Source organism: Panthera onca, chromosome D1, assembly GCF_046562875.1.
Source record: "Panthera onca isolate mPanOnc1 chromosome D1, mPanOnc1 haplotype 2, whole genome shotgun sequence".
NCBI lineage: Eukaryota > Metazoa > Chordata > Mammalia > Carnivora > Felidae > Panthera > Panthera onca.
Genome location: NC_138348.1, coordinates 11642317 through 11656755, shown reverse-complemented (window position 1 = coordinate 11656755; position 14439 = coordinate 11642317). Strand labels below are relative to the sequence as shown.

General features: G+C 40.0%; 1 protein-coding gene and 1 long non-coding RNA gene across 2 annotated transcripts in view; one reads left to right on the top strand and one right to left on the bottom strand.

Moving 5' to 3' along the window:
- LOC132661802 (uncharacterized) overlaps positions 1–14439 on the top strand; it is a 35111-nt gene that overhangs the window by 10720 nt on the left and 9952 nt on the right. The gene's annotated exons all lie outside the window — the stretch shown is intronic.
- LOC132661799 (olfactory receptor 5A1-like) lies at positions 4158–5165 on the bottom strand. Its single transcript, XM_060606749.3, has one exon. The coding sequence runs from the start codon at positions 5132–5134 to the stop codon at positions 4172–4174; it is 963 nt and encodes a 320-aa protein (XP_060462732.1). The 5' UTR covers positions 5135–5165; the 3' UTR covers positions 4158–4171.

The window sequence follows — 14439 nt, the reverse complement described above, 5'->3', positions numbered from 1 at the left end:
CCTTTGAAAGGCATTACAAATTCATTATTAATTCCATTCTGTTTTTGTTTTAATATTTTAGTTTCTCCCTTGTTTCATGGTCACGTGTGATAATTCCGTTTATAAAACTGTTCCACCTAGAAATCCATTTTTGAAGAATGCTGTTCTAAATGAAGGTCGTCACTCCTGGTGTATAACATAAGTGATGATCTTACCGAAACTAGGCCTAACTATTTAACAGAAGTCAGTTCTCCTTTCTTTTTTTGCACTTAAATTATGTGTGACTTGAGAAAATAGTCAGTTTTTGACAGAATTTGTTTTAGTTTTCTGGGCAATGCCAAGCATACATATGAGAAGGTGTATTTTCAATTAATGGTCTTTAGTGTCATGTAGATATGTACTTAGGATCTCCCTAACTTGTTAGTGTGTGCCTTTGGGTATGTTACTTGACCTCCTTCCTGAGCCTTACATATTTTATTTCCTGGATAAAAATGGTTAAGACCCCTATCTCATATGTGGTTGTGAGAACTGCTGAGAGTGTGTATAAAGAGTCTTTAGGTAGTATATAGTACATTGTATGTGAATGAAAACAATAAACAATCTTATCCAGTAGGATCATTTTAAGGATTAACAGAATACATATAAAGAGGTTATCAGGTAGGAAAAAAATTAAGTTTTGTTAATATCATCTTTCATCAAGGGTATGAGGAGATAGATGCCCTAGGAGGTTGCTGGCAGGAGCATCACAGCCACTTTAGAGAGAATTTGCAGTGTCTATTAGAAGTTAAAAATATACAAACCCTTCTATATTAAAAAGGAGCCATACACTACTAGGTACTTATCCAAAGGATATAAAAATGATGATTCAAAGGGGCACATGCACCCTGATGTTTATAGCAGCGCTATCAACAATAGCCCAATTACGGAAAGAGTCCAAATGTTCATCGACCAATGAATGGACAAAGAAGATGTGTGTGTGTGTGTGTGTGTGTGTGTGTGTGTGTGTGTGTATATAATGGAATATTACTGGGAGATCAAAAGAATAAAATCTTGCCATTTGCAATAATGTGGATGGAATTAGAGTGTATTATGCTAAGTGAAAGAAGTCAGTCAGAGAAAGACAAATACCATGTGATTTCACTTATATGTGGAATTTAAGAAACAAAACAGATGAACATAGGGAAAGGGAAGGAAAAATAAGACAAAAACCAAAAGGGAGGCAACCATAAGAGATTCTTAAATACAGAGAATGAACTGAGGGTTGCTGGAGGGGAGGTGGATGGAATGGAGGTTGATGGGGGCTAAATGGGTGATGGAGGGCACTTTTGGGGATGAGCACTGGGTGTCATATGTAAGAGATTAATCAATGGGTTCTACCCTTGAAGCCAATACTACATTGTATGTTAACTAATTTGAATTTAAATTATATATATATATATATATATATATATACATATATATACATATATATGTGTATATATATATATATATATATAGTATGTGTGTGTGTGTATAACATATATATGCACAAACCCTATTAATAGCAATTCAACTTCTCTGTTTCTACCAGAAAAATTGGGTATTAGCACGAAGAGGTATATACAACTCATATATTGCAACACTGTTCGTAATAAACTAGCAAAAACTGGAAACCACCTAAATGCCCATCAATGCACAATAGGTACATAAATTTTGGTGTGACAATTCTATGAAATAACTTAAGACTGAGGTAGAGTTATATGTATAGCATGGAAAGAGCTCCAAGAAATCATGTTGAGTGAAAAAGCAAGCAGGGTATGGAAGGATCATTCAGTATAATACCGTTTATGTAAATACACACAGAGCCACATAAAGCGGTATTACATAGGGGTACATATATGAATGTTAACACATAGACAGAAAAACTGTCAATTTACATACCAACATAAACAGTCATTACCTCTTGGGGGGAGCAGGAAGGAATTGAAACTGAGAATTACGGTCAAAGGAGGCATTTTCTTACCCATAGTGTTTTCTTTTTTTTTTTTTTTTTTTTCAGCAAGGAATTTGTGTGTAAGCTATAGAACTGAAACAGAATTTTAAAAAACTGCTGGGCACAATGCCTGGCATATAATAAGCATCCGATAAGTGTTAATTCCCTTCCTTTGGCATAAAATCTCAAAATTATCTGCCAAGTGCATTTGAATTTTATTCATTCATTAAATGAATATGTATTAAGCACATAATTTTCCCCAGTTGTGTGAGAGCAGTTTAGACAGAAAGTTAACAACTCAGGGAGAAGACATATAACTAAACAAGGAAAAGTAATAAAGTGTCATAGGTGCGGATAGATGAAATAGAGAATGCTATGGGAACACATTGCAGTAACTCTTAACCTGGTTTGGAGGAGTCAAAGATCAGATCAAGGAACCCTTTACAAATAATCCAAGTGGTCAGAGAATAGATCAAATAGCAGCATGAATTGAAAGAAGGAGCGAAGCAAAGCCAGCTTTGGGGTGCCTAGTTAAATAGTCGACTTCAGCTCAGGTCATGATCTCGCGGTCTGGGAGTTTGAGGCCGCGTTGGGCTCTGTGCTGACAGCTCAGAGCCTGGAGCCTGCTTCCGATTCTGTGTCTCCCTCTCTCTCTGCCCCTCCCCTGCTTGCTGTCTGTCTCTGTCTCTGTCTCTCTCTCTCAAAAATAATAAACAGTAAACAAAAGAAAGAAAGAAAGAAAGAAAGAAAGAAAGAAAGAAAGAAAGAGGCAAACTAGTTATAGCCAAAGTTGATATGGCTTAGGGATGGCTGTCATTATTCACCATGACTTATATCCACAACCATTAAAGAAGCAGGACTTCAGAAATCTTTGTCCTTTGCTCAAGAACCATCTTGTAAAATAGGATCACAGGCCATTTAAAATCCACATTTATTTCTGCTGCAAACTCACTGACTTGGCTGTCCTATCTCATGTCCTGGAGTGGGGTTCCTTCTGAGATAATGCATAAAAATGAAAGCAAGGATGTCAGATCTGTGGGACAGGCTGTGGTCAAATTCCAGAGAGATGGGAGACAATATACAAACTCTAGAACACAAAGTGAAAGTAAGTTGGGGATGGGGTGAGGACAGAGAGGAAATATCCATACAGGGCCAAGAGTGAGAACTGTCCAGGGAACAGATGCAGAATTAGAATTTCCAGGGGAAGTCTCTCTTCCCTGATCCTGTTCCTTAAACCAAGTGGTCCCACCCAGTCACTAGGAGGCTTCAGTCACGAAAATGAAGCCTATGGGACCCTACTCTCCTTTAGAGTTTCTCACCTAACCTTATGTCTGGTTTTTGCTCACTGTGACTTCCCAACTTTGGATCTGCTGATTTGGGCTCCTATTTCTGGCCCAGTGGACTTCATGACCCCACATATGTGACCACTGGCTCATCTCAGACATAGTTTATAGGTACCTTATTTTCTCTTGGCTCTGAACAGTCATTGATAGACACAACTATTTAGGGCTCTCAGGTTCCTAAACCAGAGTCAGACTTCCTGTTCAGTATCAACCATTGGATAGGTACAAATCAAGGGCAAGGGGAACAGAAAATTTGTCCCAAGTAATGAATGGATTGGTATGAGCAGTGTTATATTGTAAAGAGGTCTGTGGTGGATGCTTGTGGTCCTGGAATTATGATCTAACCAGCTCTAAGATATGGCATTCTGGACCCAGCATCTGATGTCATAAAGCTAAAGAATGTCATCCAAAAGCATATTTATTTTCTATTGCAAGTGACCTAAATTGAAACCATATCAGTCCATGACAAGAAAGGTAAAGGGAAGAAAAACCTTTGTTGAGCCTAATTGTGCAACAGACATGTAGGTTGGGGATCTTGCTTGACATAACTTCTTTAATTTGTTACTTACATTCTGTGACCCATTTATTATAATGCCTATTTACATATAGCAAAACTTGATTTTTTTAGCAAACTTTTTTTAAGTCTATTTATTTATTTTAGAGAGAGAGGAAGAGTGAGCTTGAGTGGGGGAGAAACAGAGAGAGAGAGAGAGAGAGAGAGAGAGAGAGAGAGAATCCCAAGCAGGCTCTGTGCTGACAGAGCCAAATGTGGGGCTTGTACTCACATGATCATGAGATCATGACCTGAGCTGAAACCAAGAGTTGGATGCTTAACCAACTGAGCCACCCAGGTGCCCCAATTTAAGATTTTTTTAACTTAGAGAACCATAAGACACAGAGGGAACATCTGCTTCTTCTGGTTCTTGAGTTTTTTCAATGCATCTTTGATCTCCTTATTTCGCAAACTGTATATGATGGGATTCAGCATGGGAATCACAGCTCCATAGAGCATGGACACAACCTTCTCTTGGTCCTGTGAGTAGCCAGCACTAGAATGGAGATATGAGAAGAGACCAGAGCCATAGAAGAGAATCACTGTGGTCAGATGAGAGGCACAGGTGCTGAAGGCCTTCATCCGCCCTTGGGTTGAATGGATCTTCATGACAGCAGCAATGATGTAGCAATAGGACACCAGGACAACAAGAGCTGACGTCCCACCAACTGCACACACAACAAGAAAGTTCACTACCTGGCTGAGGAAGGTACTAGAACAAGACAAGACTAACAGAGGTGCCAGGTCACAGAAAAAGTGTTTAATGACTCGTGGCCCACAGAAATACAGCTGGAATATGGAGCTTGTTTGGACCAATCCCGTGAGGAACCCTCCAGTGTATGCTGCAATGACCATCCCCACACACATGGTGGGTGACATGAAGGCTGCGTAGAACAGAGGGGTGGAAATAGCAGCATAGCGGTCATATGCCATGGCCGCCAGGAGACAGCATTCAGTGGCCCCCATGCTGATGAAGAAGAAAAACTGAGTAGCACATCCCACGAAGGAGATGGTCTTCTGCTGCTTGAAGAAGTCACAGAGCATCTTGGGGGTGATGGAGGACGTGTATGAGATGTCAACAAAGGACAAGTTTCCAAGGAAGAAATACATGGGGGAGTGCAGGCATGACTCCATCCTGATCAAGACAACAAGGCCCAGGTTCCAAGTCAGAGTTACAGAATAGATCCCCAGAAACAACACAAAGAGGAAAGCCTGAAGCTCTGGATGCTCTGAAAATCCCAAAAGGATGAAGTCGGTTGTTATGTTGATGTTCCTTCCCATGGCCATGTATCTTCTCTTTGCTGCCTGCAGGCCCCAAAATGAGATTCCTGGGGAGTGAAAATCCAGATGAAGAAACCGCTTTGTTCTGTCACGGAATCATAGACTCCCTGAGTCACAAGAGACGCTGGAAAGCAGGTGTTCTACCTCTTTCCAACATCAAATCCCCCTCTACAGCATTTATTGGGTCTTTTGTGGAGATCATTATCATCCTAATCTGATGCACTGTTCATGCAAAACTGACAGGCCCAGATTAGACTGGCAATTTTGCATTATCTGGATCACCACCTTCATTGTCAATGTCACCACTTTACTGAAGGAAGTTATTAATACAACTTGCACCAAATACTCCTTTTTTTCCCACTTGTTTCCAAGCATTGTGGTTGGATTCTTGGGCCACAGATTTATGCTTTTTTCTTTTTTTTAATAAAATAAATATGTCAGAAATTGAAATACCTAGAGAGGCAATTCTGTGTTTCTTATCATCATAGTTTGTTCTGACCAGATTTTATGGGGTCAAGGTGTTTTTTCTCCTTTAATCAGTGGAATGAAGCACATAGAGGTGTAAAACACTGGCATCCCCTTTAGAGATTAAAGAAAGGAGTTAAAAATAAAAGTTCAACACTGAATTGCCAGTGTTCATTCTGTACAAATATTATCAACTGATCACAAACGTTGCACCAGGTTTGATAGACCTAACTGTAGATGATGTAAAAAATAATAAAACATTATTATCAGGTTCAAAATGTTCAACATAATATATGGGACAAACAGAAAGCAGATAAACCACAGCACAATGTGATAGGTGTGCCCAAGAGAAGTATTGTATAGTGTCCTGGATGTTGGGCATAGCAGGTGGAAGCTTCTGAGAGATGTGTTGCAACACATGAGGGTTCCAACAGTGAGTATGGGGTTACCAGGATGAAAATCTGGTGTGTGAGGGGGTTGGGTGACAGTTGGTTCAGGAAAAGCATTTGCAAAAGCAGAGGAGAGCATAGTACTTGGGATACTTTAAAAATGTCAGCATGGCAGAAGTGCAGTGTGAACAGGGTTAAGAGAGGATAACAGGAGTCTAGTTTTGAGAGACAGTGAGAGGTGGGAAAATTGTGGAAGATCTTTGAAACTCAAAGCAAAGATGGCAAAACATTTGTTTCATAAATATATGTATATACAACTGCATATGCTAGGTATATAATTGCATATGCTGTATATATAATTGCAAATATGTAATGCATATTCCTATTTAATTTCAACCTTCTTTCCATTTCTGAACTTTTGTTCCACTTTACCCTGCTCTGTTCTTTTGATAGGATGCATCACCTTCTCCCACTGCATAGAATCGATTGGTTGTTGATACTGATTGTCTGTCTCCCTTAGATTGTAAGCTTAGGAAAACCAGGATTGGTAGGAATTTTTGTGTTTTTTGTTCATTGAAATATCCCTAGCACCTACAGCTGTACCTGGCACATAGTGGGTGCTCAATAAATATTTTCTGGGTAAATACCATGCTAAGGGGTTTGACCTTTCTCCCATGGGCAAGAGGGAAAATATGAAAGTTTTGTTTTTGTCTGTTTTTAAAATTTTAATTATTTCTTTGTAAACAGGGAACTAGTTGTCAAATATGTGTTTAACAATATAACAGAGCAGTGTTGCTGTGTGGAAGCAGGTGTGGAAGCTGGATAGGAGTGAAAAGGAACTGAGAAGGGAGACCAGACAGTTGCTTTGAGAGCTGGGAGGAAAGTTATTACTGATTTGAGTGAAGATGGGTAGGTTTAGAAGTACTTGCACCCCTGAGATGTAACAGCACCATTCATTGTGCAGTGCAGTGGGGAGAAAGCCCATAAATGGCCACCTATTCCTTGCCCCCTTTTTTCTCACATTCACAGTCACATCAAAGGAATGTGTTAATAAGTTACACCACAATTCTTCCCCATTTCAACCCAGGAGTCTATAGTATATATCGATTACACTTTTAGAGTGTGATAAAAGTGAATTATCAATCATTTTGTATGATTACTACATCAATAACCTGCTTATCTTGATCTGAATTACCTGGAGATAAAGATACAGAAGTAGAGTATATGACATGTGTTAAATGTCTCTATAATAAAAAGTACATATAATGTGTATTATATGAATATATTACACATCATATTTTATATGGATATATATTATATATATATATATATAATAGTTTGCATGGTCTGAGAGCCACCACCACTACTTTGATAGCATTTTTGAAATGACACAGCAGTCCTACATCTGCTACCTTATCTGTGGGCATTAAGCAGGGCTCTGATGTCAGCCAGAGTCCATCTCTAACCCTGTATACCCACCTGCAGGCTGTGCGGTCTTGGGCAAGCCAACACATCACTCTTAAATCTCTTTTCATTTCCCTCAACCGCAAAACCAAGACAATGATAGTACTGACCACTTCACAGATCGTGAGTATTAAAAGAAGTAAGTTACATCAAGTATTGGAGAGAAAAAGAAATAATTCTTATTGCTTGACAAATGATCAGCCCTGTATAAGGATTTGAATCCCAGTCTCTCCATCCCTAATCTAGAGTTTGTTCTCCACTGCACATGCTGCTTAAAGCCAGGTGCACGTACTTGTACACAACAATGGCTACATTAACCATATACCCTTTGCTGGTGTTATTGCCAATAATTTTCAGCAATATATTGACTTAATTCATCACACTGTGTGCTTCCTTTTGTTTGCTGGCTTGTTCTGTCTACAGCCTTAACTATAAAGTCTGGGAAGACATTATAAGCTCAGTGCCCTGTATAGTTCCTGGCACATAGTAAACCTAAAATAATATTTGCTGAATGAGTTCAATCTACAATAATTTGGAAAGGCACATGTTACAGACCAGAAGCTCATTGAGGTTATAACAGCTAAAGCACTTAAGTGACCAAACCAAGCTTTAAATCCCCGGTTCTTTGCACAGCTGCTTCTCTTTCCTGAATGCTGTAAAAGAACTCAAGAAAGGGTCTGAGCAATCCACAGGACCATATTATAGGCATAGCTGCAACAGATATGATCCTTTCCCCATCCTGACGGATTAGACAAGACTGGATATGTGGAATCTGAATTCTGAAAATCACTGTAAAGAGATTTCTTCATGCCCCCCCCCACCCCCGCCGAAGGTCTGCTTGCCTTTTAACAAGGTTAAAGCCACATACCAAGATAAAGTAGAATGAAGCTCTAATGTGGTAACTCCCAAATAAATTATATAACTGAGGTGCAGAGGGTATTTTCAGTTCAGATGACTTTGTAGGGTATGATAAAGAAAACCCAGAAAGATGAACTTGTAGGAAAAGAAATGTGTTTTCTGCTTTCATCACATTTTTCTTCTCATCTGTAGCAGTGTTGACACTTTATAGGTACACAGTAAATATTTGACTGGCTCAATAAAGACTTATAACATATTTACTATAAACTTGCCCTAATTCCAAGATCATTGGATCTGTACTATTTTAAAGATTTTATTTCATTTTATTTTTATTTTTTGAGAGAGACGGGGGAAGGGGCAGAGAGACGGGTGGGGAGAGAAAATCCCAAGCAAGCTCCACACCCAGCACTGAACCCATGTGGGGCTCAATTTCACAACCAAGAGATCATGACCTTAACCTGAAATCAAGAGTCAGATGCTTAACCAACTGAGTCATCCAGGTGCCCCTGGGCCTGTACTATTTTAAATGCTGCATGGAGGTCCAGAAAACTCTGAAGATATACTTAAAATAATAGAAGTAGAAACCATTTAGGCTAGCCTTTTCCCATTATAAATGATAAAACTAAAGCCAAAGAGAGAGATAGTGAAAGTCTGTACAGCTGTTTGACAGGAGAGGTGGAATTAGAACCTATATCTCCTTTTTAAAAATTCATTTATTTTTTATGAATATAATTTATTGTCAAATTGGCTTACATACAACACCTGGTGCTCATCCCAACAAGTGCCCTTCTCAATTCCCATCACCCATTTTCCCTCTCCCCCACTCCCTATCCACCCTTAGTTTGTCCTCTGTATTTAAGAGTCTCTTGTGGTTTGCCTCCCTCCCTCTCTGTATCTATTTTTTCCCCTTCCCTTCCCCCATGGTCTTCTGTTCAGTTTCTCAAGATCCACATATGAGTTAAAACATATGATATCTGTCCTGCTCTGACTGACTTATTACACTCAGCATAATACCTTCCAGTTCCATCCACATTGCTGAAAATAGCAGGATTTAATTCTTTCTCATTGCCAAGTAATATTCCATTGTATATATAAACCACATCTTCTTTATCCATTCATCAGTTGATGGACATTTAGGCTCTTTCCATAATTTGGCTATTGTTGAAAGTGCTGCTATAAACATTGGGGTACATGTGCCCCTATGAATCAGCCCTCCTGTATCCCTTGGATAAATTTCTAGTAGCTATTGCTGGGTCATAGGGCAGTTCTATTTTTAATTTTTTGAGGAACCTCCCCACTGTTTTCCAGTGCAGCTGCACCAGTTTTCATTCCCATTAACAGTGCAAGAGGGTTCCCGTTTCTCCACATCCTCCCCAGCATCTGTTTCCTGAGTTGTTCATTTATATCTCCTTTTCTAGGAGTAGTTCTTTCTGCTTTACATTATTCTAAGTTTTTTAATGTGTATTTATTTTTGAGAGAGATAGAGAGACAGAGTGAGGGTGGGGGAGGGTCAGAGAGAGAGGGAGACACAGAATCTGAAGCAGGCTCTAGGCTCTGAGCTGTCAGCACAGAGCCCGACGTAGGGCTCAAACCACAAACAGCAGAATCATGACCTGAGCCGAAGTTGGACACTTAACCGACTGAGCCACCCAGACACCCCTGCTTTACCTTATTCTAAAACCTGGAAGTCTCATTGGCAACTAGAGAGGATCCAAGGAAACCTGTGATTTGTTTTGATGCAAACACACTTGCACATGCATACACTCATGAGCCTAGAATAACATGAAAAGCACTAGACTGAAAGCTTTTTAAAAAAATGTTAAGCAATATAAGTCAGCCAGAGAAAGACAGATATTACATGATTTCACTCATACAGAATTTGAGAAATGTAACAGATGATCATAGGGGAAGAGAAGGGAAAATGGGATAAAAACAGAGAGGGAGGCAAATCATAAGAGACTCTTAAATACAGAGAACAAACTGAGGGTGATGGGGGTGGGGAGAATGGGTGGTGGACATTAAGGAGGACACTTGTTGGGATGAGCACTGGGTGTTTTATGTAAGTGATGAATCCCTCAGTTCTAATCCTGAAGCCAAGACTACACTGTATGTTAACTAACTTGAGAATTAAAAAAAAAAATGTTGATTCAAGTCCTATTCTCCTACCTTTTTGCTGTGTGACCTTGGGAAAAATTATTTGCCATTCTGAGTCTTAATCTTCTTATCTCCTGTCTATATAATAAAAAGAGTGTTTTCTAGTCCACTTTCCTTCCTTTTTTCCACTTGTGAAAAGCAGAACATTTTTCGAAACAAAATTTTCTGCAGAAGTACAGAATGTAAAATAGGTGAAGTCCAGCTCCTCTGGTTAAGGTCGGAGCAGTAGGGAGAGGGGAAGCCAGCATCCTGTCTGATCTATCTCCCCTTCCTTCAAAAGTCTTCCAACACTCCCATTTTGTGATTGTAGAATTCACCATTCCTAAAGAAGGACAAAGGGCAGACTCACCTACAACTTCTTAAACTCTGGGCTTTGGTCAGATGGCTAAGACCAGACGCACAGAACTACGGTGAAAACCCATCTCTGCTAGCACCTGAAGCATTGGTTTTGGTCAAAGAGATCAGTAAAATATGGATGGAGCTACTTTAAATTGGCCACTAAGGGAAGGACTTCACAAGACTTTAAAGGGAGGCCAGTTCTCTCCCAAGTACTGGGTCTCTCTTAGTTGTGGGATTATGACATGTCCCAGGGAGCACCTATTGGAAGGTTGGCTGGGTGGTTGGCCTCAGGGGTAAAGAAGACGCCAGCTTTGGTTGGGTGGAGTTGATTTCCATTGGCCCTACTTTCATCATATTCTTGGTCTCTGGTCTTGTTCCAAAAAGATATCCCCAGAGGCACTGAAAGCCAAGAGTGCCTTTTGGCTTCAAAATAGTGTAACTATTTCAAACAACAGCAATTACCTTTGTAAAGCACTAGATATTTTACAGAAACTTTCCAGTGTAAAAATATCTTTTGGATGACTCCAAGGGTTGGAACCAGGACTAAATGAGTAACAAGAGAGGGAGAGATAGAGAGACAGAGATTATAGGAAAACAATAGGCCAGTCCAAAGGTGGAATGGATGGTCTAGAAAGAGGTAGATTTTCCAGCACTGAAAGTAAGGAGAAAATAGTATACTTGACAGTGGTGGTCTCACCTATATGTAGAATTAAAAATGAACAAACTCATAGAAACAGAGAACAAATTGGGGATTGCCAGAGGTGGGAGGTGGGGGTAAGGGAAATGGGTGAAGGTGTTCAAAAGGTACATACTTCCAGTTATATGATAAATACCTCCTAGGAATATAATGCATAGCATGGTGACTATAATATTATACTTTATATTTGAAATTTCCTGAGTAGATCTTAAAATTCTCATCACAAAAAAAGATTGTAACGATATGAGGTGATTAATGTTAACTCAACCTACTGTGGTGATCATTTCACCATATATACAAATATACAGTCATTACGTTAAACACCTTAAGCTAATGCAATGTCATATGTCAATTATATCTCAATAAATCTGATAAAAATCTGAAAATAGGCTATCAAAAAAAGAGAGAACAAGAGAGAGTCAGAACTAGTTGACCTTATGGGCTCTGGAAAATTCTAAGATTCTGTGGAGTAAAGAGAATGAGGAAAGAAGACAGGCATATACTATCACTTTGGGTTGTGTGGATTGAACTTTTTGCAAACTTTATTTCATAATATCCCCACAGTAGCTCTGAAAGGAAAGCATTCTTAAATGCATTTTCAGATGACAAAATGGAATTTTGGAGACATGCTTGCCAAAGGTCACAAGACATATTGAGGCAATGCTAGAATTTGTGCTCAGGTTTTCTAGAATCCAAAGTCCATCCTCAGTCCTTACATCCAACTTCATCCCAGAAGGACAAGAAAAATGGATGGCAATAGGAGGGTGGGAATCATCTGATAGACCTCATTTTTATCTATATGCAGGGAGTTTAAAAGTAAATAACCTTTAGTGGTTTGCCTACAGCATGATTTCCCTTGTGTACATTTTGTTTGTGATTTATCAAATACCCAACTTGAAAAGACTTGAATTCTATTTCTGTGTCCTTGGGAGGGACATGCAAGGAAGAGGAGGAAGTGGGCATTGTGCAAACCCACAGGACTTGTGGCTTCCTTCAAGGATTTGTGAGAAATGGTGGCCACACCCTGTTTATGTTGGCAGCTCTGCAGCTTGCATCTAGATGAGAAAAATCTGTAGTTTCCCTTCTCCACACCTAAGTCCCACCCATTTCTCTTCTACCAAGGCCATAGTCCCCCAATGTGAGGCTAAAAAATTTAGACCCCTTCTACAAATTCCCAGCACCTGACCTTATGCCTACTTTCTTGGGGTCTCTCTAAGGCTTGATACGGGGAAAAAGATCACCATTGCCATTGCAGTAGTTTGTATGCAATTAACCTGTTCTAGATGAAAGTAATAAAAATAAAAACAAACACTCCTTATTGCAGATTGATGGGTATAAAGATGGGGTGCTGTAAGACCGATTTTTTAAAAAATTCTTGCCTTTCTCCTTCCCTCCCTCCTCTCCAAGGCAAAACTTCAGAAAGGACTCTCTTTGACATTTGCAGAATAAAATACTATCAATAGAATCAAGGCTTCCTTTTGTGATGTCTCCACCCCAGCCCCCTTTTGTTAGTGGTTCTAACCTGATTGTTCATCATCAGCCACTGCCCCTCTAACTGTCTTTCTGCCTTGAGACTCTCTCCATTTTAGTTCTTCCTTCTTAACCTGGAGGCGGACTTCCCTAGAGCACACAGCTAATCATGCTATTCCTTGCTCAAGAATATTCATTAGTTTGTTGTAGTTCTTTAATAGCCTGAGGACATCCAAAGTCCTTGTCCTGATCCTCAGCCCTCACCACTCAGTGACACTTGGTGAATGTGGTATGGAAATCAAAGAGGAGAAACAGGAACAAAAGGCCATTGGACATAACAAGCAGGAAGGAGGGTGTGATCAACACAGTTTCAATAGAAGCCCATCCATCCCAGATGGGGTACCTGGAGTGAGGACCAGGGAATCTGCATAAAGCCAGGTGCTAAAGAAAGCGAGATATAAGTTTAGTAGTTAAAGAAGAGAAAGAAATGAAAAGTAGGTACAATGGCTAGCAATGTCAAGTGAAAGAATCCTCAAGATTGGGGAAACTAGAACAGATTTGGAGACTTGGCCTTTGAAGGAAAGGCCATGGAGAGGGATTCTCTATAGCAGTTGTTCTCAATTGTGGCGGCTCCCCAGATCACGACCAGTTGTTGGGAAGAGCCATAATGTAAGCCTGTGCCAATCGGAAGAGACGAAGGAAGGCTGCATGAGAACACAAAGGTAAGCAGTAATGAGAAAGATGAGGAACCCAGAATCAGGAAATGAGGGGTTACATGGGAGGAGGCATACAGAAGGCTGAGTCATAGGAGGCTGGTCTTGTCTGCCTTTGTAAACAGTTGTTTTAGCTCATCAAAAATAGCATAGAAGTTTATTTTTCTGGATCCAGGGTAAGTGGAGAAGGTGGTCTCTTGGAATCTATTTTCAGTCTCAGAATAGATCTATAAACCAGCAAGGTGGTATGACCTAGAAAATAGTTGCCCAACCACATATGTCAGGCAGATATGGCCCTCTACAGTGTCTACTGTATATTCTTTAAAGAGAGTCCGGTATTTCAGTCCTGTTTGGAGTGATGGGATGGGTAGAGCTTCTTCTAGGAAGCCACATTGCTGTGTATCCCCTGCTGAGTAAGCCCACAGCAGAAGAAGCTCTTCCTAAAGAAGCCTTGCTAAGACCAGAAGCTTTGACAAACATGGAGACTTTGGGGATCATGTATCCAATTAAGTTCTGTTCATTGCAACACTGAGTTGTCCCTTAAAATAGATCTGATAATGATCCAGAGCTGATGTGACTTGGGAAATGTACAACCACCCTGAACTTGCTTTATCTTCGTACTTCTAAGCATTATGTCATTGGGGCTCAATTTCAAACAGAAGAGGCAGCTGTGATTAGAGGCAGGCCATTAGGCTGATGAATGTTTACTGGAGAGGACTATCCAGCTGGATCCCAGATGCTGGGAAAGGCCTTGTTATGAGG

Excerpts from the sequence above, each read along its gene's own strand:
- LOC132661799 (XM_060606749.3), bottom strand. The coding sequence starts at position 5,134 with ATGGCCATGGGAAGGAACATCAACATAACAACCGACTTCATCCTTTTG.